At 38.4% G+C, this 26,339-nt stretch overlaps 1 protein-coding gene across 2 annotated transcripts; it reads right to left on the reverse strand.

Moving 5' to 3' along the window:
* Positions 1 to 205: 205 nt before the first annotated feature.
* RLIM (ring finger protein, LIM domain interacting) lies at positions 206 to 25,652 on the reverse strand. Of its 2 annotated transcripts, XM_045879722.2 has the most exons (5): positions 25,445 to 25,652; positions 23,570 to 23,633; positions 9,535 to 9,727; positions 8,537 to 8,620; positions 206 to 7,244 (listed from the first exon to the last, which is right to left on the reverse strand). In XM_045879722.2, exons 3-5 carry the CDS (start codon positions 9,701 to 9,703, stop codon positions 5,620 to 5,622), a joined length of 1,878 nt encoding a protein of 625 aa, XP_045735678.1. In that variant the 5' UTR covers positions 9,704 to 9,727; positions 23,570 to 23,633; positions 25,445 to 25,652; the 3' UTR covers positions 206 to 5,619. The 2 variants fall into 2 exon arrangements, with proteins under 2 accessions (XP_045735678.1, XP_045735666.1); XM_045879710.2 differs by lacking the exon at positions 23,570 to 23,633.
* Between the last annotated feature and the right edge of the window lie 687 nt (positions 25,653 to 26,339).

Here is a 26,339-nt window from a genome sequence, read left to right on the forward strand (position 1 = left end):
CTACACAACATAAAATGGAGGTTATATCCCATAAACCAGTATCTGCTCAAACTCATAGCAGCGAGGAAATCAAAATCAAGGTTGCACGAGAATTCCACTTGATTCTAAAACTCAAGTCTATTTGACATTAGTTGGAGGCAATAGAACTTTGATCAGATCAGATTCCCTTTTAAAGAAAAACCCGAGAGATGATCAAGCACAAATGATCACTTCATGCATTTTATTGATAGTCTATATTTTAAATCTGCAGTATGACATCTTACATAGGGAAAAAGCTTCTTCCTAAAAGATAACTATTAATAATCAAACCAGCTTTAATATGACTGACCTTTCAAGGTCTTGTTTTGCATTAAACAAGTTAATTTTTAGCAGGTATAAAGCACTGTACAAAAAAAAAAAAAAAAAAAAAGGAAACTGGGTACATTCTCAAAATTTAATACAGGGCTTCCCAACCAGGAGTCTTCTGGATAGATATTGGAGAAGGGTGTTATGTTCAGATTTAAATTGAAAGAAAGTGAGAAACCAGATAAAGCAAGCCGACCAAATTCACTTCACTTTGTGCTCCTTTCTGCTTTTTTGAAAGTCTCTCCCAGAGGTCAGGAAGCCCTGGTATAACAATCACTTTAGTCTTTACAGAACATACATTTATGTGCTTCATGTTCAAAGACATAAAGGCAGCTTTTGTTACTATCCCCCCTCCAAATCCTTTCAGGTTCTTTTGGCTTCAGAAAGCTTCCTAAGATTGCTGCCCAGTTCTTTATATATGAATCCAAGTAAACATCTATACCAAAGCAGCTCTTCCTGGGAGAAGATAAAACAGGCACAGATACATAACCAGGCCAACTGCGTACCTATTCAACTTGATACCTGATCACATGGCCCTATATCTTTAAAAGCAGCACCAGGGACAAATGGAGCTAACAAGAGGTAAAATCCAAACATCGGACAGTTAAAACACATACAAATCAATCAGTTAAAAGAACGTTAGCAGAGGGGCACTAAATATGGTTAAGGCTGGGCAGCTGGTTCAACCATACCTTGGTAGTAGAATAAATCTGCAAGATGAGGAACTGAGAGGAACCCTGAAATAACGAGGCACAGTGGTATGGTGGGGTTCACTTCCATTGCATGTATTTAAGGTTATCATTCAATCCAGGTGACTATAAAGCAGCTTGTGGGTCTTTAGTAAACAAATCCTAATCAAAACCAAGTATCTCACTGTAATTGTATTTGAGAGTGTTGGAGAGTGTTCATTTCCTTCAAAATCGAATGAAAACACCTACAGAGACATGAAAATAACCCTAAAAACTGATACAAACTGTTATCCCTTGAGAGTTCCAACACTTCAATAACAGCTCTATTCTGTGCTGTATTTTAAATACAAAGTGGAGTTATTAAATCATGTGAGATCACTCACCTGTTGGGAATATTATAGTATTTTAGAAATGCTCCAGTTAAGAACTCAATTTCAAAATGTTAAAACTTTTAAAGGGCAAGTACTTAACTCATAGTTGTTTCTTAGTTGCTTACTAAAAATCCAATTTCAAAATAAGTGAAATACTCGTTCCTCAGACCTTGTACTTTTAACTTTCCAAATGAAGCATATTTTTTTTTTGATTTACATTTTCAAATGTTTTTCAAAAGCATACAATTTACTAGGTAACTCCATGAATTACAACACTGTTATTGAATAGTAAACATACTGAAGAATTATACTATACTTAAGGGAAAAAAAAAAAGCCTGACACTTTCACATGTGCCTTATCAATCTCTTGCATCACTAAGGTACAGAATACTTTAGAAAGTAGCAATTAGCACAGTCTCATAAGAATAAAAGTGCCCTGCAAACATGGCTTCTATGTACTTAATATTGATAATACATTTGACAGGGAAGCCAGTAAGGTAAAACTTGAAAAACTCAAGGCAGATCACTAATATTTTGTGTTCACAAAAGAACAAAGGAGAATAAAAAGGGGTGGAGGGGAATATCCTCCGTTTTTATAAGAAAAGTATCAACAACCACCACAAGGTGCCACTGTATTCTAGCAAGCGGTAAAAATGGCCTTTTAAGAGGCATTCTACAATATTCACCTCCCTATCACATGGGTATTTTGGGAACTGACTGAAAGTCATGACTGATGCTTGACCCAGTTCAAGTCACGGACATTTGGGAAGCAGGTGGTTAAACAAAAAAAGCATATTAAGTGAAAACCCTTCATAAATACAATCTGAGACACTGACACTAGGAGAGAACACTTGGCACAGAAAGGACATGTTTTCCCAAGGGGGGGGAATTACTTGAGGTAACACTTATAGCTAAGCAGCTTCCTAATCTTAAAGTTTGGATAAACTCAACGATCATGTTTTTATAGAGATTAGATGTGCATATGTGTGTGCGTGTGCACACACACACACCACACATATATAATCCTGGTACTAAACTTTGTTACCTGTACAATTGATAATTTCCTATACTTCCAACACTAATGTGAACACTTCTCTCAACCCCCACCTCCATTAACCATTACCACCACTGAGGTATAACTAATGTGTTCTTTTTAGAGCAAATATTCCAAATTAACAACATGGCTCATCTTCTAGTGTTGCTATAAAGTCTGCACACTTTAAACCTAACTTGCTCAATTTTGTTTTTAGTATTAATAAATCTCAACCTTGTCAGCTGCTTGGAGTTAAACAACGTAACACCTCAAATGCTTCATACCAGTAAGTGAATTTTTAAAAATATCTGAAATACTCGAGGAAACTCAGTTTTTAGTATTTTTCCCTATGCTTCGAACAATGTAATTTCCCAACATTGTTTTTTCTTGTTCCTATTACTGCATGAAGTTCAAACTAGGTCTTCAAGACAGAACCTTTCTGTAATAAAGAAAAAAGTGCAAAGATACAAAATGAAATGTAAAGTCTTTTGCAAGAAAATGCTCCCTCAAGAGAATAGGTGTTTCGGATGCTGGTGGGGAAAAAAAAAACTCTTGCTCTCCATTGTACATCTGACACCTACGAATGACTTTGTCTTCAATGTCCACAACACTAATAAGTATAGTCATGGACTTTGTAAAAAAAAAAAAAAAAAAAAATTAAGTAGCAAATTCCACTAAAATATTTGTATCCATTCTACACAATCCAATGGAAATGAGTGCTATTGAAAAAGGTGTCCACATGCACATGTCCAATATGTGCATTCTACTGAAGGCTAAAAACTTAAAATTCTATTTCCAGTGTTTATGAATAGCTTCAATATCTACATTCATAACCAGCATTCGGCATGAGTTACCTCTTACTTTAATACTTCACAAATGAGTAATACATCTTGGGAGGTTAGGGAGGTACCTGTTGTCAATAACTTTGTTTTATGCTCAGAATGTGCTGCAGTCGTTTTTAAACTATTTAAAATGAACACCCTTATAATGGGACGTTTTATACCAAGAGGAAAATGGGTTTTAAGCCAATCAGGACTACCCTGCAGATCTGAAAATCGTAGATTACACCCTTAGGAAAGGAGACAAGGAGGCTCACAAATATAAAGGAATCCTGACTTTTACATGGACAATTTTTTTTTTAAAAAGATAAAATGTATTACATAAGCGCCATAAACAGTGAAATCTGCTTATATTAAAAAAAATAAGTGAAGCTTTGTTTGGACATTATTTCCTTGCAAGAGCAGTACATATCCTTAGTAAACAACTACCATATTTACAAGTTAATTTCCTTGATACTTAGGTAGGAGTGAAAGCCAGAGGAAAATATGAAAGGATGAGCTTTGAAATAACCTTTACAGCTAAGTTGATAACAGTTAAGGTAGCCAGATAATTCCTGAAGCAGACCTGTTTATTTTGTAGAGTATCTGACTATGCATGGGTAGTTTTCACTTTAAAGACCAAGGATGTGTTCAATTCCTCTTTGGGCACACTATCTTCTCCCAGATAAACAAACAAGCCCTCCACAGTCAGACTAATCCTAACCCCAACTGGCCTCAAAAGAGAAATTCGGCAAGAGTACTGGGGTTCTTCACAAACCTAATCTCATTACTAAGGAAACAACACAAAATGCGTGTCCCATAGATTGTGAGTCAGCAGCCTCATCTTCAAATATGGGCAGCACCATTAAAATTTGAATCTCAAATGACCCAACACAATTCACTTTCAACAAAGGATAAACATCCCTTAGTTCCTCAATTGGCCTTTAAATGCGCGATGTTAGGTCTGTGTTAGATGGTAATGAAATATTAACAAGTGTGCACTGGTACCTTAAATGACAAATCTAGAAAATAACGTAAATTTGAGACTTTCCTATTAGTACACACATCTGTACCAACTTCAATTCTTATGCTAAAAGTGGTTTATAGTCTCTTTCCTCCACCTTCTTTTTTTCCTTTTCTGAGGAGCAGACTTGTGAAAACTTCGATGTAACTTGTGCTACGTGGTAGTGGTTTGTTTGTTTTTAACCAAAACTCTACCAAATTTGTTAATCTACTTCATCAGCTCAAGCAGAATACTGTGTCAAGGACCTCACCATATGAAACCAGTTCCCATCTGTATGATTACTGTCTTCATAAAAATTTTAAATTCTTCAGAGCAGTTTTCTTTACTCCTCCCGTCTTTCATTTCCTGCCTAAATCCAAGTTAAAGTACCAAGTTTCCATTGGTATCTTCAATGCAGTTCAATTCTGCACTCTGTCCTTTCCTTTGCATGTCACAGTAGCTGTTCACATACATTAAATACTAGATATGTTCTGCTCTTGACATCTACACACTTACAAAAGCAGCTTTGTACTTTGTTTGGTGTGTTTTTTTTACTATGTTGGCTCACAAAAAGCAGTTTTTTTTCATTTCTAAGCATGGTACTTTACAATTTTTAATGCATTAATACAACAGTGCATTGGAAAAGTACTGAGCCTCTACAAAATAGCTTTACATTTTTAAACAAATGAATGTGATTTTTTTCACTTACACAAGCATAGGCTTTTTTAATATTTCCACAAGATAAATATCTCAATTAAACTATAAGCTCACTCTACAGTGTGCCACAGTGATGGGCTTAGGAGACAGTTATACACTTAGAAGATCCTAACCTTAGTGTTATTTACACTGACGTCCAATATCACCTCATCTGAAAGGTGAACAAATGATATTCAGCATGTAGCTGAATTTGTGCCAACTAAGAACTGGGAATGGTAGAGCTTTAAGCAATCACTTATGAAACATGTACTGTAACTTAGTCTAAACTGGGAATTTCCTTTGCCCTTCTCTCCTATGGCGTGGGAAACGTTAAAGATCAACGTGAAACGGATAAAGAGCCATTGCTAAGGCAAATCTTTTAAGATAACAAAGGAGAAACTGATAAGCATATATGACAAATCATCAGTAATATCAATTACTGGCACTGAAATCAGATTTTTATGTCCTAAAACATTGCTTTTTAAATATTTCCTTTTATTCTGGAACAGAAATTGGAAAAAGGACAATGATTCACTCAGAAAGCAATGACTCAATTCAGGTTGCTACTTTACATTTAAGCACCACTCAAAAAGTGGGCATAAAGCAAGTGATTCCTGTTTGCCCATCACTATACCAGCTACATAGCTGAGAGTTCAGAACTTAATTACACAACGCTTTCTCTGTTCCCAGAAGCTAAGACTGCTCTGCGACAAATAGGACAAGTAGAATTCTCAGATAGCCAGCGATCGATGCAGTGGACATGGTACTCATGGGAACAAGGTAGTTTACGAAGTTTGTTGCCTTCTGTATATTCTGTAATGCAAACACTACAGGTTTTTAATGCATCGTTTTCACCAAAACTTCTCATGGCCAAGTTGTCAATCTGTTCTTTGGTGAGTCCTCTAGGTTGGTCATCATCATCCTCATTTAAGAGGAAAAACTGAGCCAGACTAAGGAAGGGCAAAGAGCCACTTTCATCAAAGGTTACCGGGGCCCTGTGTCGACCCTCTCGTCTGGCACCTGATGAGCCTGATGATGAGCTTCCTTCATTACTGCCTTCAAACACCTCTGAGCTAGTCTCTGAACTTTCACCACTGGAACTGGAACTAGGACTGGAACTGGAACTAGAACTGGAACTTGAACTGGAACTCGAACTGGAACTCGAACTGGAACCAGAACTGCTACCACCACCAGAACCCCCTCTTCCATTCCGTGACTCTGCCCTTTCCACATTTCGACTCGAGACTGAGCCACTAGGCTCGGAATCACTATCACTGTACATAAAGTAGCTTAACTCACCAAAACCTGTCATTATCTGCCTTAACATGGTCTGAATTGCAACAGATGTAGTCTCACTTAAACCGGTATTTAAGATTCTACGAATCGGAATTCTGATGGTACTGACATAGGTTCTCACACCTGCCCGTTCGGAACGTGAAAATGTACGCCTAAAACCTCCTCGTTCACTTTCATAAGTGACAGTATTGTTTGGCGTCTGAGACCTTGACCGAGTTCTGCTAGCTATGCTATCTCTCTGCCGGTATTCTCCAGGACGAACTCTTCTTACTTGAAGATCAAGGACTATGGTCGGAGGTCTCTGTCCTGATCCTGTAGATTCACCACTGCTGGTTGTGTCTGAAGAACCTGCTCCTTGTGAGGCATTTCTTGTTCCAGAAGCTGCAAAAAGACCTCTACTCAGCAAATCGGGTCCACTTATTTGCTGTCTCAATGTCACATGGTGCCGGGTTCTAGAACTTCCCTCGGTCTCATTTACTAAAGGATGCTCGAAAGTCTGAGATGAGATACTATGATGAGATCTTCGTGGAATTTCACTCATCGGATGCAGAGGTGACCTACTTCTTTCAGCTCTCGCTCGGGTTCTCCGATGGTCTGGGCTCCTGCTTCTTGCCCTTCTCTGACCTCTGGTAGGTGCGACTTCTCCCGTTAATGCTTCAGTTGAATTTCGTTCTGATCTGGATGGCCTTGCAGATGTTGATTCAGATCGCGGATTTTCCACTTGCCTTTGGCTGCTGTTGTCTGTATTTTCTCCACCAGAACGTCTTGCAGATGGCTCATTTTCATTCTCTGGATTTTGGCTCCCATTATTACGGTTAACATTGATCTCTAAACTGAATCTGAAATCACCACTGTTTGGATTAGTCCGGCTCACTGCTCTCCAAGATTGGTTTCCTCTTTGCCCACTTCTTGTTGTATTTCCAGTTTGTCTGACAGAGTTAAGCCAGTCTATTATAGAGTCACCATTAGACACATCATCTGAAGAGTCTCCACCTGTTTTTAAAAAAGGGAGGGGAGAGGGAGAAAAAGGAACTACTAAAATTAGGACAATCATGTAATAGTGCTCTGAAACTGTGTTAGAAAAAAAGAACAAAGATTCTGAACAGATTTCACATTTACAGATTTTTGTGAACTATACTGCATAGATTTGCAAGTAAAGGCAGGAATGTTTCAATTCCATTTTGAAAGAGCAAGTTAATCCTAGGGAAATTGAGAGGAAGTTTTTTTAAAGGGAATCTGGAGGAAGTCTATTTTCAGAACTACATCATATACAGAGCCTAGGATACCACTGTGGACTGTCAGAAGACATTTTTTCAGGCCTCTGTCAAAACATTAATCAAACAAGGTAAATGCCAGTTAGGGTACAGGGCTAGTATTTTTGTTCAAATCGCATTTTTGTCACATTTTCATTAGTCTACAACATTTCCTCTAGGATCTTCACTTAAGTGCCTTTGATAATACCGGACTTTTAAAATACAAGACTGTGGTAGCCATTGCAAAAATATAAACAGGGTTTACTGATTCAGAAGTATTCCAATACTTCTTCATATTACCAAGATTTTAAATTAACATGAAATTAGGAGTCCAGACCAAAAATGAATAGTCTGAACCTAGCATGGTACATATAATGGCATGCTCAAGAACCAAACTGTTATTATATAGCATCTTATGTTAGATAGTCAAATTCCCTACAATCCTACTTAAAATTAAAAGCAGGGTTTCTCAACAGTGGCACTATTTCCATTTTGAGCCAGATAATTCTTTGTTGTGGGGGCTGTGCTGTTATGAATTTCAGGATGTTAGGATGTTTGGCAGCATCCCTGGCCTCCACCCACTAGATACTAGTAGCAAACCCCCAGCTGTGACAACAACCAAAAATGTCTCCAGACATTGCCGATGTCCCATGGGCGGGGGTGGGGTGAGGATATAACCCATCGAGGGCCACCAGGTTAGAGAATACAGCCTTTCTTTCTGCTGGTGGAGAATGCACAGGTTTATAAGGAAGAAATAATTCAGCAGGTGGGAGGAAATTTCAACAGAGGTGCAAACTCAAGGAAAAAAAAAAACACATTTAAATAGGCCATTTCTCACTATGTCTCAATTAATACAAACCCAAAGGTGAAGCAGAAAAACAACATGTTGACATTCTCACCAAATACCAAGAAAATGCCAGTTCTCTTTCTGTTAACAGTTCCTTAGCACTGTTTCTGGATAATCTCTGGCTGACCTTTCCTGGACTTCCTTATCTATTTCATCCTCTACCCACCCCCCAAAGCAAAATATACCTCTGTTTTCATCTGAGTTTTGTGGTGGTGGGCCCTCTTTAATTTGTTGTAGTCTTCTCAGCAACTCTTCCTCAGTACTTTCACCTGAAAATAGTTTAGAAATATATGCCAAATTACAAATAAAAACGGAGATGAAAACCAAAGAGTAGGAACCTGGGTAAAATTCACTTCTTTGGGGGCATGACATTACAACTGATGCAAGTTTCTTTCCAGTGTACTAAATGCTTTTGCATACGATTTCTCATTTTTTCGAACTGTAACTCTGCAAGGTAGATATTATCTGCATTTTAAAACAAGGAAACTGAGACTAAGTGAGAGACTGCTGTATTAATAACTGGCAGGGCCAGAATACCAACTGGGGCGTTCTGATTCAAGTCTGGTACTGCTGGCTCAAAATGCACTCCCTCTTCGAAGAGTCATGCTAACTAACACCTTACCTTTTAAAATTTAAATAACGCAAAGGTTAGAATTAAATAGAAATGAGGAGGACCAGAGATAATGAATTTTAATTAGGATCAAAGGGGACATAAATGGGCAAAAGAGAATAACCAAGCACAAAGTTCTGAACTGACAATTTTACCCAAGGACAGCTTTGGAGGATTACAACTGGAACATAATCTAGGAATCAAAGATGACCAAAAAAAAAAAAAAAGTCTGTCCTAGGAACTAACGTTCTCTCATTAGCTCTTCCACACTTAGATTTATCTCTAGTAAATTAAATAAAGCTAACTAAAAACAAAAATTTATTCAGTTCCACTTTTTCAATTCAGCTCGCTCTAAATTCATAATATAAATCATAACTAAAAGATGTGATATAGGATAATTCCAAATAGGAGTGAAGAGAACCAGGCAATTAAGTACAGCAATAAATGTCATTCTGTACCCCTTGTATTAAAATGACACTTCGTAACAGCTGAAGAAACAGATTTTTAAAACAAGTTAAAAAAAAAAAAAAAAGACCAGCAATTTACATATATAAATCTTTACACATCACATACCTGGGGTGCCTAGCAAATTGTTATCCCTCATAAGTCTATAATCTTCTTCACTCAGGTTATTTACAAATTGATAGAAAGCTTCTTCCCGATCCAATCGGTCCATCTGACTTCTGCGCTGTGCTGCAGACTGATCACCACTTCCTTTATCGTTAGAATCTGAGCTTTCCATCTTGATGAACAAGTGGAAAATTATCTACAAGGAGAAAGGAGATCAATCTTGAAAACCAAAGTTAGCATGTGTTCTGTAGAACAGTTTTAATTATGTGAAAATCCAGAATGCAGGTCAAGAAGTGAATTTTAAGACCTCATGTGAATAAAATTTCATAAAAGAAAACTCCTGAAAAGGCCCTGTTACATCAGGAAAAAAGTAGGTCAGGAATTAGCAAACTATGGCCGATGGGCCAAAATCAGCCCTGGTGCCTATTTTTTCCTTGAGAGCGAAGAATGATTTTTACACTTTTTAAAGATTGTGTTTACAAAAGGGAGATGATGTTTTGTGATGTATGAAAAGTACGTGAAATTCAAATTTCAGTGTTCACCAACTTTTACAGGAATACAGTCGTAGACCTTCACTTACATATTGTCTGTGGCTGGGCCAAGTAGACGTGAGAGACCGAATGGGGCCCGCTCGCTGCTTTGCACTGGGGACGATCTAGGCCTTATGAATCGCAGTAATGTAACCTGACCGCGTGTCAAGTGCCATGCAGATCACCATACCGTGACATTTTAAGAAATGACCAGTGCGTTCTCGTGTCAAATGAAGTCAAAGTGCACTCTGAATGTCACCCTCAAAGGCAGAGTAGGGTATGGATTATTTTGTTGTGAGATGGAAAAGACTGAGACTTACTATGCAACGGCATGACTTAACTGTGCTAAAAGAAAATACACGTTCATACTATCAGACCAAGCATTCATCACCATGTTCCCATTCACAGATAAAGCTAAAGTCTGAAAAACTGGAAAATTTAAAACAAAATATCTCATCACCAAATATTTTCTCACAAGAATAAAAAACAAGGCTTCAACCACAGTTAAGTTTCCAGGTGGCTTATTTGTTGGCTAAGCAAGAAAAGCTGTATTATTGATGGTGAGTTCATTAAACTGTGCTTGATTGCAGAAGCTCAAGAAATGGGTCCAGAGAAAGTTAAGATTATTAGCTTTTTGGTGAGAAGAGTTGCTCAAAAATTCGAGGATATTGGGATATGTCAGAAATCAATTGAAAAAGGAGACAGCAAATGATTTTGAGTGTTTCTTGGGCCTTGATGAGTCGACAAATGTAACTGATTATTATCCAGTTGTTTATTCATGGAGTCAAGTGTTGATTACTCAAGAAGTTTGAAGTAACTACAGAGGTAGCCTCTATGAATAGTCTGCATGGAGCAACTACAGGTGATATTTCAAAGAAGTTGAGAAAACACTAAGCACAGTTTGAAGTGGAATCTGCTAAGATGTGCTACAACGGAAATGGTGCTACCTATTGTGCGTAGAGCAGCAAAAGACAAGTTGGACAAATTTCTGAAGCCTGTGAAAATGTAAAGTGTCTAAAGTCTATGGGTAATTCCTTATATTATTCATCAGCAGGTAGTCTGTAGAAACTATTTGAATCTATCATATTGCTGAACCAGTAGTGTTAATGGTGAACATTATTGTGGACTTAACCATCACCAGTTCTCTGAATTTTTGTCAGAAAAAGAAGCTGAATATCCTAACTTGCCCTACTATTTGTTAACAGCGCCTACATGCAAAACTTACACTGCAGGAAAATCATTTCAGCAAAAACTAACACTGGAATCACAGTGTCAGGCAAGCTGCTTCACGCACTTCTTACGCTACCAAAGAAACGAGAGCTCCGTTCCCATGCAAATTTGTAGCAGATTTATTTTCTAAGGACAAATCACAGTTTCAGAAGCATTTTTTGGACCTCACTGCAAGTAAAGAAAATTTCCTTATTTCAAAATCCATTCAACTGTCCATCTAAGGAGCTTCCACCTAACCTTCAATTCAAAGTGGTAACTCTGCTGTGTAATAGTATGCTAAAAGGTAAATATCAAATGAATTCTATAAATGCCTTCTTTAAGGGATAAATATGCTTCATTAATTTATGCTTGTGGATTGATTAGACAGCAATATAGGCATACCATGTTTTGTTGCGTTTCGCAGATACTGTTTTTTTTTTTTTTAGATTTTATTTACCCATTTGACAGAGAGAGACACAGTGAGAGAGGGAACACAAGCAGGGGGAGGGGGAGAGGGAGAAGCAGGCTCCCCGCCGAGCAGGGAGCCCGATGCGGGGCTCGATCCCAGGACCCTGAGACCATGACCTGAGTCGAAGGCAGACGCCTAACGACTGAGCCACCCAGGCACCCCAGATACTGTGTTTTTTAATGAATTGAAAGGTCTGTGACAACCCTGTGTGGAGCAAGTCTGCTGGTGCTATTTTTCTAGCAGCATTAGCTCACTTCCTATCTCTGCCTCACATTTTGGTAATTCTTGCAATATTTGAAACTTTTCATCGTTATTGTATTTGTTAAAGTGATCTGTGATCAGGGATCTTTGATGTTGGAATTGTTTTGGGGTGCTGTGCACCACACCCATACAGGCCGGCAAACTTAACGGATAAATGTGTGTGTTTTGACTGCTCCACTGACCACCTGTTCCCCCCTCCCCCTTTTCTTGGGCTTCCCTATCCCGAGACACAATCTTGAAATTAGGCCAATTAATAAACCTACAATGGCCTCTAAGTGTACAAATGAAAGGAAAAGTCACACATCTCTCACTTTAAATCAAAAGCTAGAAATGATTAAGCTTAGTGAGGAAGCCATGTCAGAAGCCATATCAAAAGCCACAGTAAACCAAAAGCTAGGCCTCTTGGGCCAAACAGCCCAACTGCGGATGCAAAGGAAAAGTTCTTCAAGGAAATTAAAATTCACTCCAGTTAATACATGGACGATAAGAAAGTTCAGCAGCCTTATTGCTGATATGGAGACAGTTTTAGTCGTCTGGATAGAACATCAAGCCAGCTCCACTATTCCCGTAAGCCAAAGCCTAATGCAGAGCAACGCCGTTTAACTCTCTTCAATTCTATGAAGGCTGAGAGAGGTAAGGAGGCTGCACAAGAAAAGTTTGAAGGCTGCTTCATGAGGTTTAAGGAAAGAAGTCATCTCCGTAACACAAAAGTGCAAGGTGAAGCAGCAAGTGCTGATGCTGAAGCTGCAGCCAGTGTTGTGCCAAGAATCTCTACCAGCAAAGATTACAACTTGCTGAAAGCTCAGACGATGGTTAGCACTTTTTAGCAATAAGGCATTTTTAAATTAAGCTATGTGTTGTTTCTTAGGCATAATGCTATTGCACACTTAACAGACTACAGTACAGTGTCAACGTAACTTTTATATGCACTGGGAAACCAAAAAACTCATTTGACTTGTTTTGTTGCAGTATTTGCTTTATTACGTTAGTCTCGAATTAAACCTGCAATATCTCCAAGTTTTCTTGTACCTGTATGTGTGAAAAGACATTATCAAAAATGAAATATGGAAAATCTCATTTCAAGTCAGTAACACTAGAGGAACATCTGCAAATAACTTTGATGAGGAGTATCTTTAGCCCAATTAAGCAAAATGTCATCCCTCCAAAAGAGAATGCCATTCTTCTCATTATTCGACCTATATTACAAAAACACCAATCCATTATTATTATAGCATTTTGAGTTTTATCAAGAAAAACTTTGTAGAAATTTGAGCTTCTCTTTATATCTAAATAACTACGTAATATGCTCAATTTTGCTTTCTGATCAGCAAAGCAAAAGAACAAATTACTACCTGGCTTTTCTATTACTCTCAATTAACCACTCCAATGGTCAACAACAGTAGTAAGCAATCTAAAACAAGACTCCAAACAAAAACTTTCAGCCTCGAGTTCTTTTCCTTACAACCCCAAGTTGCCCTTAAGTTCACACTGAAAAAATAAAAGTTAAGTCCATGAAAATATGAAAATCTGATTTGTGGAAGAGGTAATCTATATTGGTATACTAAGATTTAATTCCACACATAACACATAAAGTATCTGGATGTTCATAATTCAATTCTAAAGGGAAAAATAAAAACAAACCCTCTTTCAGATAATGAAAAACAAAACAAAACAAAACAAAGAAGCTTCTCTACCTGTCTGGTTTTTTGTAACTTGGAACTTTAAGAAGATTGGAAATCAACAGCTTAAAGTTATATAGGCCAGGCAATGAAAAAAAAAAAAAAAAAACAGAAGGAAGCCAAATTTTTCCATATGTAGCTAAGGAATACAATTTGGTATTGGGAACAGTAAGCAGCTAACTTAAAACAATACAGAAAAGCTCAAAGGAAAAAGATACTTCAGCCATAATTCTTCAAACCAAATAAAACCACCAGTAATATTCACTAATGTTCTTAAGTACTTAATATTTTGAAAGTTAACAACATGAAAGTTAGGACAAAGTCCACTTGTGAAGGATCAGTAAATAGTTCTAAAAATAATTTATAATTTTTTTAGAGAGAGAGAGCATCTGTGGGGGGGGGGGAGAGAAAGAATCTTAAGCAGGCTGATGCAGGGCTCAGTCTCACTACCCTGAGATCACGACCTGAGCCAAAATCAAGTCAGACACTTAACCAACTGAGCCACCCAGGTGCCCCCAAAATAATTTGTAAAAAAGTACAACTCCATAGGGTTGAAAGACTTTCAAAACATAAATCTTCAAAGAAGACAAAAATGTCTGGTAAGTTCTGACATTTGAAGGACATGAACCAAAGATAAAAGAAAACACACACACCAAGTACTGTTCTAAGAATGGGACAAAGTCTTAAGAACAGTGTCAGGGAGGTTAAAGCCCATGTGGAACAGAAACTTGCAAAAATATGGGAGATTTTAAAAATGGCTTTGAAAAACATAATAATAAAGGAAAAGAAAGAAGAAAAAAGAAAAACAATCTGAAACAAGAAAGGGGTCTTGTGTTGAGTGGGTGGGGAAACAGGTATATGAACAGAAGAAGAAAAGTAGAGGCACTCAACTTCTGTTTTGTTTCTATTTTATTCAACGAGGACAATCACCTCCCAACCGGAAACAGTGGAAAAACAAACTTCTCAAAGAGAGAATCAAGACCCCAAACTGTAAAACTTCTAATGATAATCTTTGAGAAATCACAGACAACAGGAGAGATGCTAAAAAGATTAGTTTTTAGAAATGACCATATCTTCAAATAAAGTGAAGTCTATAAACTGTAGCACAGCGAAATCTGACAATAAACCTGGGCGGGGGTGGATTCTGCAATAGACTATCAGATATATTGCAAACATGTAGAAGTAAATGTGTTCACCAGAAATGGGGTTCACTGCCAAATTAACCTCATTTGCTTGACCTAGGGATGGTTCTCAACCTTGGCTTGCACATTAGAATCACCTGGAAAACTTTCTCTGGGGTTGGCCAGACAGCAGTATTTTTAAAAAATTCCACAGGTAATTCTATTGTGCAGTTAGGGTTGAGAACCTCTTCGATAGGGGCTTGTGAGGAAAACACTGCTGACTAGTCTGGCTTGATTTCTGTAGAGTGTGAGGAGATTTTACATCCTTAGCATCACGGAGAAATGGAGGTTAGATCAGTGCTTCTCTAACTTCAGCATACAAACGAATCAACTGGAAATCTTGTTAAAATGCAGATTCTGATTCAGTAGATTTGGGATGGGGCCTGAGAACCTGCATTTTAAATAAGCCTCCAAGGGCTGCTGATCCTAGAATCACAGTCTGAGTAGCAAAGAGCTTGAAGACAATACAGTTTAAGATTCACAGCTGTCAAATACCACCCTCAAAGGTTATAGAGCAGTGTTAACTTGCAAACAGTCCTGTCTTTAGCATTTAAAAAAGAGCCATGTTAAAAACATGCTAACCAAATCTAAGCAATTCAAAGCTGGGAGTTAGTAATGAAGATGTATGCATATGACAAATAATACTCTGAATTCTCAGTGGATTGTGAGGATGAGCTGAAATCAACAAAAACGATGGTAAATGTGCTTTCCTGAACACTTCATGAAGAACTATCAAGCTAAAATAACCCACATTAAGAGTACAGAGTAGGGGGAAAACCTACTCATGTGACAAAAGCAGTTCACATGAAGACCTGAAGGTTTTTAATTAACAAAAGCTCAATAAAGAGCCCGTTTGACCTGGCTAAGGAACCTAACAGAGTCCCATACTGCTTTCACAGACCACAGTGCTCAAGTAAAAGTAGTAACAGACCCACTGCAACCTGTTGTTCAGCTCTAGAGTGACCAAGATGATAAGCCAGGGAACACCATAAAGGAAATGCTGAATTACCTTGTTATGTCTAGCCTGAAGACAAGACTAAAACTGGGCATGATTACCAATGTCAAATATTTAGAGTTATAGCATGAAAGAAAGCAGAACCACAGAATCAAACTAGGGCCACTAGTTGAAGAACTATGGAAGCAGGTAATTCTCTTAATCCAATGGTCTAACGATTAAATTGTCCAAAAGTGGAGATGCCACCAGCCTCCTGAAGCAAGCAAACTACCCATTCTCTGGAAATATTCAAGCACAGGCTGGATATTAAACGAAGATTCCTTATTAGGCAGGAGTTTGAACAGACTGACTTCAAAAGACCCTTTGGACTAAAATGTCATTAAGGATGGGAAAGTCTCTTGGTTTTCTATTCTGGGCCTAGGATCCTATGAAGCTACATATTCCAGCGCCACAATTTTGTTGTAACACTTTGACAAGACCAATCCACTTAAGTTGTTCCATCCCTGCCCTCCAACACACCTTGTACTTTACTACCTTCACACTTCTACCAACCCTGTTCCCTCAGCCCTTTCTCAGTCTCTCCCCATTTCACTCACCCTCTAAGGTTCAATGAAATCTTACCTCCTAAGAAGCTATTACTAGCTCAGCTAGCAATTTTTTCATCTCTTCACACAGTGTTTATGCCACTAAGAGTGGCACATTGTGCCGTGCAATTTGAAAAAAATTGTAAGGTAGAGAAATTGCACATATGGGAAGAATTTCAAGGTGTTCCCAATATACTGTTCACGCTCTATAAACCCACGACTTTTACATCCTCTTTATGTTCTCCAAAACTAAAATAATGTTGAATACTCTACAAATACACATGGAATAGATGATTCTTTCCTATGCTCACCAGTCTTCAAGATTCATTCTTGACCTTTTAGAATTTCTATCATTTCCTACATGCTATGTAGAGCTAAAACACTATACCTCTATTCAAAACCCTACTGACACTGTGGTTTTAGGGACTGTTGGATCCTAAATAGCTCTTGCCCGGTGAGCTGAGGGGTTAGTGGATTCCATGCAAGAAGGATTTTTATCCTCGTTTAATTTTATCTTTAAATTCAGTATTTTAACAATGAGACACACTCACAAAGCAACACAGGATTGTCCAAATCACTATTACTTCCACAATCACATCCTGCTATCCTTGCCCCCTCTCATACATGTACCAGAGAAAATCAAGGAAAATAATTTCCCCACCCCTGCAACACACTTTTTTTTATTATTTTTGAAATAAACTGCAACCAGACCAGCAAGGCTTCATTAAACAGAACACACAATATTTTTGCTAAGGTATAGGTTTCCATTAAAAAAGCAGTTTGTTGGGACGCCTGGGTGGCTCAGTCAGTTAAGCATCTGCCTTCGGCTCAGGTCACGATCCCAGGATCCTGGGACTGAGCCCTACATTGGGCTCCCTGCTCCACGGGAAGCCTGCTTCTCCCTCTGCCTCTGCCTACCTGCCGCTCCCCCTGCTCGCTCACTCTCTCTGTCAAATAAATAAAATCTTTTTTTTTTTTTAAAGTAGTTTGTTTTTTTTTTGTAGGTGATTAGGGAACAGGGAGAAAAAAATCTGATTTGCTCCCCTACATTTGCCTCCTTTCTGCCTTACTCTGCATTTCCCCTAGGCTGGGAATGGGGGTCAAAAGATTTCAGCACTGACAAGACACCTTTACCCTTTGAGGACATTTAAGGGTTGAGTTATGGCTGTAACACCTGCAGAGTTCCCCTGGACTAGAAGTAATTACCTTTTGCGGGGGGGGGGGGGGGAAGGAAACCCTGAATGTAAGCAATGCCCTCAAACACCTTGTAAAATAATCTTACACAAACAACCCCCCAACCTCCCGACCCCCACCCATGAAGTTGGTCTTATTTTAAGCAGTCCCTTTACTACCTAAGTGGCACAAAATGAAAAATATAGTAAATTTAAATCACAGGTTCTGCCCCTGGTAGATGTAATATCACCACTGGTGAGTGAAAAATGAACATTTTAATGGCTAAAGCATGCCAAAGATGCCAGGACACCATAATTCAAATGATCCATTTTGGTGTCAAATTTTAATAAAGAATTATGTTACCAAAATGGGTCTCTAGAGTCTACCCTATGGTGGACACTGCAATACACTTCCAGTTTACCTAGTAAAAGGAAAGAAGGATCCTCCCACACTCCTGGGCTCCTTCTATCATCATAAAAAAGAGAATCTTCAATCTACTCAGTTATCTTACTCTCAGGTATAATACTCATGTGCATAAGTCAGAAATTTTGGATTAAATATATGATTATAATCAGCCACTTTAAACTTAAATATTTCTATGAAAAGCTTACCAATAAAACAATCTAAGAGAATACGTAATTGTTAAATCACTTAAGTCTCTCCCTAGTTATAAACAATACCCACCACCATGTATTTACACAGCCCTTCCACTTATATTTCATTTAATCCTCACAACAATCCTGGGAAATAGAGGAGTATCATCTCTATTTTGCACCTAAAGAAGTATAGAAAGAGAAAGTGATTTACCAAAGGCCATGTGGCTAGTAAGTGGAAAGAGCCAGTAATTAAATCCAGGTCTCCTAATTCTAAATCTAATCCACTTTTCACAAATGAACAACTGTCTCCCAATAATATCCCAGAACTATAGACTTTAAAACACATTCCTTCAATCCCAATAGGCATGTCTAAAGTATTCAACCTCACTATAAGCTTTTTATACCATGTCCACTCTGGGTATGAAAACTTCCAAAACAACAAAACCCCTTTTATAAGCAGTATGAACCAAGCAGGACTTATTTTTAAATAAGTCAGGTTTTAGTATTTTTGTTTTAAAAACAAAAAATAGCATATTTTATTAACCTTCTTTCAGAGTACTGTGTGCCAATATATCCAAATCCATTCCTGGAAACAAGCAGCCGAATTAGAAATTTTGCCCAGTCATTTCAGAAACTACTCGTTTGGTCAATGAATGTGTGACTGTGTCAGGTAAATTCAACTCCGGGAGGACAAGCCAGCAAGAAAACCAAACCTGAGGTTTATTCTGTAATCAGGGAATTTAAAACAGATTTTATTCACCTTGAAAATTTGAAAGCACTGTTAGTGATCTCCATTTCTTCTCTAGTCATTATCATATATTTGTATAAGTTATGCAACTTACTATGTTTCTGACCACTGTTAAAAGTATTTCATTAATTCTCCTCAGCCATGTACTCCAAACTTTAAAAAATGTAATTTTGTTATATTAGGGTGAAAAGTCACTTAAAACATAGCATTCAGGGGACACCTGGGTGGCTCAGCCGGTTAAGCGGCTGCCTTCAGCTCAGGTTACGATCTCAGGGTCCTGGGATCAAGACCCGCATCCAGCTCCTCGCTCAGCGGGAAGCCTGCTTCTCCCTCTGCCTGCTGCTCCCCAGGCTTGTGTTCTCTTCCTCTCTGACAAATAAATAAACAAAATCTTAAAAAAAAACCATATTGTTCAGTACAAATGGGTCTGGAGACCTGGTGCTAAGTACACACATATTATATTCAATAGACATACCGCATCACAATACCCAATGAAGGAGACTTATGGCACCAAAATATACTGTTGAACAAAAGACTTTACAAAACTAAATTCTGAAATTCAAATGTCTGTGAATATCAATTTAAAAATAAGCCACATCTATTAAGTCTAGAATAAATAATCTGTTAATAACAAAAGGTATAGTGAGAGGAAGGAATCAAGGTAACCTAATTATCAACTAACTACCAAAGTATCTTGAGCATTTTCATCTTTTGTGTTCATATAAGCTCCAAACTCAATAGTGTTCTAAAGCAGAACATGCCACTTAAAAAAAATCATAGTATCAAGATAAAAATGTGTCATACTGAAAAAGAACAAGCATCATTCTGTTTGCAACAGAGCTTCATGAAGAACCTCAGAGAATAAATGAAAACTAATGACATGTGATCCTTGTCAATAAAGAAAATAGTTCAGTAATACCACTGCCAAAATGAAAAATATCTCATGTAGTTTTTAGAAAAGTCAAACACAAAGAACCACTGAATTTGAGGTCAGGGTGTAAAGTACCATTATGTATGTAGTCACCAAAAGTGTTGAGAATTCTTCATACACAAAATGTTTAATTAAAATTTTACAGCATTTATAACAAATAAAAGATAATTAACAACCAAATAGCTTTTTTTAATCCTATCAGTAAAAGGGATGGAATTTAGTTCTGTGAAAAGGAAAAAATAGGAGATACTGGGTTCTAGTCTTGGCTGTAACATTAACCAGCTATGTGGTCAATTCACTTAACCTCTTGTGCCTCAGGATCTTCATCAATATTAAGGGCACTGGATTAAAACCATCCATAAGGTACCTCCCAGTTCTATGAATCTGTGATTATGAATAAAATATAACCCAGGTCACATTACGGTAATAAAAATAAAACTAAAGAAACAACATGAATAACTAGGATGCAAGCTTAAAAAGCTGTGCTTTTCTCACTACCATTTCATTTACGCACTTCTACCTCCCTTTTTTGACTCTCTCACCTTTTTCAAAACAAATATAAAGCATCCCTCTCTAAAAAACAGGACAGGGTTGATGTTTCACTGCCTTTACCTACTGCATACCTGTCACCATCCACACAATTTGTTGATTATTTCCAATACTGGCCTGTCAGAGGATGTTACCAAGACTTCTACCACTGCTGATATTATCACAGCAATACAAAATTATAAAATATTATTGCATGGCAGTGTTACTTTAGCCTCGTTTATATTCTTCTATCATTACCACTTGAAAAGGAAAGCAGAAAAAAAAGGATTCAGAAACGTCCCTCAAGTGTCTAATCTCTTGGCAGGAAGTCTACTGACTTGCAGCTTACAAACAGTTCTATCACAATCCTCTAAAAAACAGTTAAATAGAAAGACTATTAATAAGAACGTCAACAAATCAGAGGACAGAGATCAAAACAAATGCTGCCAGTTCACAGGAACAAGGTAGTTAAAAAAGGAAACCATTATGATGACATTTCTATTCACTCAAGTATTTTTAGACAGTAAATTTAATCTTCGATTACCCATTCCATGTTTTTATTATTGAGCTATTCTAATTTAGTATTAGAATTTGGTCTTATCCACACAAACTCAATTGTGCCTTCTCATTATTCCCAAGAAGTCAAAAAATGACTCAAAACCCCAGAATGTTTATGTGTTTATAAAAAAAAGTTATTAATGTAAAATCACTGATTACCAGCAATTTTGGTGTTAATCGATAAGGCACTATCTTAATTTAAGAACATGAGCTTTCCATCAAAAATTAACTTCTTAATAAGTGAAGCAAAGTTTTAAAATTAAAATCCCTTGACCAAAAAAGAAAATATTATCTACACAAATGACTTATGTTATTTGAGGAAAACAATTTTGTGTTACAGAACCAAACATACTGACAACTGTGCTTCCTGAACCAGTGTTCCTACAAAGAAATGATGACAAAAGTGACCATATGTCCCCTGTTTGTCCAGAAGGGTAGCAATCTACACCTGTTATCCCACAGTAATTATTAATACGGCCCTCTTTCACTCTCAAAAGCGTTCCTGCTTGGATAAATTAATATGGTCACCTTAGATGTAACTGACACTAACAGGAACTTTGGTCAATAAAAAAAAAAATGAAAAATGTAATTAAGAGTTAACTTCTTTTCCCCTACAGTTAAGTGGAGAGTAAGAGGAAAGAGATCATTTTTCATTCTAAAGAAAGTTTAACACACTGAACACAAATATCTCCCCCCCATAAAGTATCATGTTCATCACCATGCAAAAGTTATGATAGCAGCCCAATCTGTAGTCGTGAAATTACTGCACAAAGTCCACAAATCTACATACACACCACAAACTGTCTATAGATATTTGTCTCACATGTATGTAGGTACTATTATGACTAATGAAATTAAAAGTCTTGGTTCAGAAAATCTACAACAAAAAGATCAACTATATACTTCAGAAACAAAACCACAAGTTCATAAACATATTCCTGAATTATTTAAAACTGCCAAGATTTTCATATTAAAGAACATATCAATTGATGACAGGAAAAATGAACTGTTTGATTATCTGGGAAATTTCCATATTCAAGGGTGGGAAAAAAATAATGGAGGAAAAAACAGACACGGAAGTAATACTGCTTTCTTACACTGGTTATCAAAATGTCAAGGGATTATGTAAACTGATACTTTTTGAAATCGATGGGCCATAAGGTTTTGGAAATCTTTGTGTTACACAGAGATAAGGAAGTAGACTTACAAAAGAAAAACATGTCCGAGGCAGTGGCCCAAAATTCTAGCACCTCGTTGGTCTGGATTTGAGAGCGGACTTTTCACTTTCTAATTTGTTACCCACTCTATGGTAAATCAAGACACAAGAGGCTGGTGAGTGATTTGCTCTATTTTGCAATCTACTAGGGCTATGTATAAAGTAATATACACATTATAATTCCATAGATACAGATGTCCCATTTGACCTACTGTATTATTTAAGTCCTTACAAGATGTTCACTAACCTGAAAGAATATATCCAACCAACCTAACATTTTCAGATATCACTTCACTAAGCTATTTCTTAAAACCATTTCTGATTTTAAATTAGGTGTATCAAATTATATCACAAGCAGTAATAGCTGAAACAGAAGCCATGCCATAAAAAAGGGAAGAGAGTAATTACTAAAAAAGTCTCACTTGCATCATAAACCAGACTCTATTTAAGTGGGAACAAAAGTTTTGATATGACATAACCTATAGATTTTTTTTTTACTACAACCTTTATTTTCTTTCCATCTGCAATCTAATTAGAGAGCAATTAAGTCTAGAGGCATAAAAGTTTAGTGACTTCAGCATCAGAGAGACCTGGGTTAAAATGGGGGCTCTACCACTTATTAGCTATTTAATTGAGGACAAATTGCTTAACCTCTTTTGAGTCTCGGTTAGCTCTGTAAACTAGTTAATATCCTCATGAGGCTTTGCTGTGAGGATTACAAAGTCATGCAAGTGAAGCACAGGACAAAGCACATTAAGCTTTCAATACAAGTTAGTTACGAATTTAGCCTAACTAACTCCATCCCAGTCTGCCTGGGGCAGTCCAGGTTTGCACCTGTTGTCCAGGCATAATTATTAATAATGTCCCTTTTGCTCTTAAAAGCATCCTGGCTAAGACAATAAATTAGGTGGTTACCTTAACAATGATGATGATGAAAGGAGTTAATATCAGAGTATTACATATCAATTATGACTTTTTGGATCTTGAAGGAAAAAAAATGAACACCACACAAAATAATGTAGGATTATATTCCTGTAAGATATTCTACTGATATTTCATTTAGTTATGCAATGAACATTTAAATGCTATTTATTTAGACCCATCCCACCCCAACAATGATTTAAGGCAGCAAACTTCCATTTTGTTCTTTCTGTCCTATACGGGTGCTGGTAAACTTCAGACATTATTTTAAAAGAGGAAAACTCACAAATAAAACACTAGTGGAGTTCCAGCTATTCAGACACACTACCCTTTGAATTTCCAATAAAAAATACCCATTCTCATCATGAAGAATGCCCAACACCAACAAACATATATCAAACAAGCCCATCCAATTACAGGGCCTGCAAAACAGAATAAATACTTTTAAACATGCATTCTACACAAAAATCATCAGGAGACGCAACAAAAAATAAATTACCTGACTGTTATGACATAGTATTGTAATACAATAAACTGGATTTTAGTTTTCTTCACTCTCTGCTCTAGAAAAAAAAAGAATCCATTATTCTTCCTCTTTCATAAGATATACATTTTCTATGAAATAGACACATCCTAAAAAAAAATCCTATATATTTTAAGTTACACACCCCATAACCCAACCTGATTTAATATTACTATTAGGATATTTGGGGAGATGGAGGTCAGAGGAAACCAGGAATCTTGTGTTAGATATAAGATTTCCTTTAAAGGCTGAAAGCCAATCTACCTTTTAATATAAGCTTGCTTAAAATAGGCCTTTCCTTAACAGACCAGTAGTATCTTCAGATTCTGATAGTCACTTTCAAGGACTTATTTGGCACATTATAGTAGCCTATGGCAGGAACTAAAGTATGAACGATCATCAGGACGTTTAGGCTAAAGAATGAAACATTTTTCAGTTTAACAGTCTCCTAAAATCATAGTTAAAAAAGTATTTGGATTGGTCTTCCTGGGTACTTCATTTTTATAATCTAGAAACTGATTTTTGGGGGGCTATAATTGTGCCTGCCTGGTCTCAAGTCATCCAGCATGGACATAATGTACCTGATAGGATGATATGAGTAATTTTGTCTTTAATCACGAAGAATCAAATAAATGATTCTAGTAGTAGAAACGACTAGTAGTACGTTTATTTCTTCCTCCCTTCAATCATCCAAAGCGACTGCGGTTAATTCTGATTCAGGAAATGCGGGCTCATCATTTGCACCAAAAAATTATTGTGGGACCTTGCAAATGGTGGATGACAACCTGATATAAGCGCTTCCTCTTGCCCCCAAAAGAAAAGAATGACCTAAATAACAAGATTGCTAGGCCTCAGATTCCCGGACTAACCTGTGGAATTAAGTATGGGGAAACTGTCTAGGGAAGGAACGTGGCTGTCTCCTCCATCTTGAAATTAATCAGCATAAGGGAAAAAGGGACTGAGTATTCAGGAAGCAGAAGCCCAACCGGTTAATACTAGTTACTAAAGCTATGGCGTACGTGGCAGGTACCGCCCGCAGAAGCCGAGACCCTTAGGCTTTTCTTTTTGAGGGGGGAGGGGTTGGGTTGTTGGCGGATTGAACCGAAATTAAGTTGAAAATCATTTGGCCCAAATCCCACCCTTACCCAGGGAAAAACAAGAAACACGCAACGGCTTTTCCCTGCCTTTTCGGGGGATCCCTGCAGTGATAGCTGGCAAAGGATATGCCAGGGTTATTCGAGTCAGGGAGTAAACCACAGTTTCCCCAGATCCTCAGGGAAGATGTCATCGTGGCCCCAGGGGCGCCTAATTGATAGTGCCCAGCAGAAGGGCTCAAAATGGGGTTTTGCAAATCCTGGGAAATCTAAAGGCCCAAGAGTTCCCAGCATCTGACTTAGAGCAGCCTGATTTTTTTTCCCCTTTTCCCAAACCCAAGCCCGCCATATCAAAGGGGGGTGGGGAGGCGAGGGAAGCCTCCAGAGAACCAAAGAGAAAAACCTGAGACGATCGAAGATTCTCACGCCTGAGGCCAACACTCAAAAATCGCCTCCCCCAAATTCTTAAGGCTGTGGAGGGCCCCGGCTTTAGCGCGCACCGCCACGGAGAGGAAGTACTACCCACCTCCTTCCCCTTCTTCAAGAGACTGTGACTATACACCCAACTAAAATGGCAGCGGCGACTACGCCACGGAGCCCCCCGCAGCAATCAGCGCCTGGGGTCCGGAGGCGGTGCTGAGCGTCCGCCACGACGCGACACTCAGGCCATTTTTAGAGAGCGCGGCAGCCGCGGCTCCGCTGTCTTCCCCTCGCTCTCCATCCATTTCTCAAGAGGATTTCCCAAGGCTTCACTTACTGGGTTTTAGTGTCGGGTCCGACTCTGTCGGTTCGGCCGCCGCCGCCGCCGCCGCCGCCGAGGCTCCTGCGCGCCTCCCCTGCCGCTGCTCTCAAGCCCGCCTCCGATGAGTCGCTGGTTGAGACCCGCCTCTAGCCCAGCGCCTGCTCGGAGACGTTGCTCAGGCAGCCATTATCTTCCCCATTGTTACCAAGCAGCGACAGGAAACGACTGCCCACAACAGGAAGTGATGATGCCGCGTCCCGGCTCCGCAGCCCCACTCCCAGCCTATTAGCCAATCCCAGGCGATTCCTCGAAAAGGCTCGGCGGGAGGAAGAAGGGGGCAGCCGACGACGCGGCAAGGCGGGCCGCGGTCGGGAAAAGGAGAGCTGCTGTGACGCCCACCATGTGACAGGCCCCACCCTCCTCCGCCATTTTGAATTGTGGCGAGAAATTCGCGTTCTGAGGACTGTGGGAACCTGAGCTTTCCCAGTTTTGAAAACTGAAGACTGTCACCATCTGCCTGCTTGAAGCCTTTCTCAGCGAGCGCGAAATGCGGTATTAGTGCAGCCTGACATCGATCACACAGACTAGATTGTACAGCATCTTACCTTATATTCAACATACATTTATTGAGTGCCAACTGTATGTCAAGCATTGTTGTAGATGTTGAGAATACAGCGGAAATTAAAACGGACCAAAAGCCCAGTGCTCGTGGTTCTTTATATTCTATTTTCTCATGGTTCCTCATACTCGGGGAAGGGACAGTAATTACTGTATATCTATGTGTATCTATTTGGTGATAAATACTAGGGAGAAAAAGCAGAGGAAAGGGGGTGGGGTGGGAGAGTGCCTGGTGGGGGCAAACGGGAATTGCGATTTTAAAGACTGGTCAGAGATGGCCTCTCTGAGATGG

Source organism: Mirounga angustirostris, unplaced genomic scaffold (genome assembly GCF_029215605.1).
Source record: "Mirounga angustirostris isolate CCGP_5_RB_7025 unplaced genomic scaffold, mMirAng1.0.hap1 SCAF_11, whole genome shotgun sequence".
Lineage (NCBI taxonomy): Eukaryota > Metazoa > Chordata > Mammalia > Carnivora > Phocidae > Mirounga > Mirounga angustirostris.

Excerpts from the sequence above, each read along its gene's own strand:
- RLIM (XM_045879710.2), bottom strand. The coding sequence starts at position 9,703 with ATGGAAAGCTCAGATTCTAACGATAAAGGAAGTGGTGATCAGTCTGCA. Across the intron at positions 8,621-9,534 it reads CAATTTGCTAGGCACCCCAG|GTGAAAGTACTGAGGAAGAG; the intron begins GTATGTGATGTG and ends AACTATTTTCAG. Across the intron at positions 7,245-8,536 it reads AAACTCAGATGAAAACAGAG|GTGGAGACTCTTCAGATGAT; the intron begins GTATATTTTGCT and ends TTTTAAAAACAG.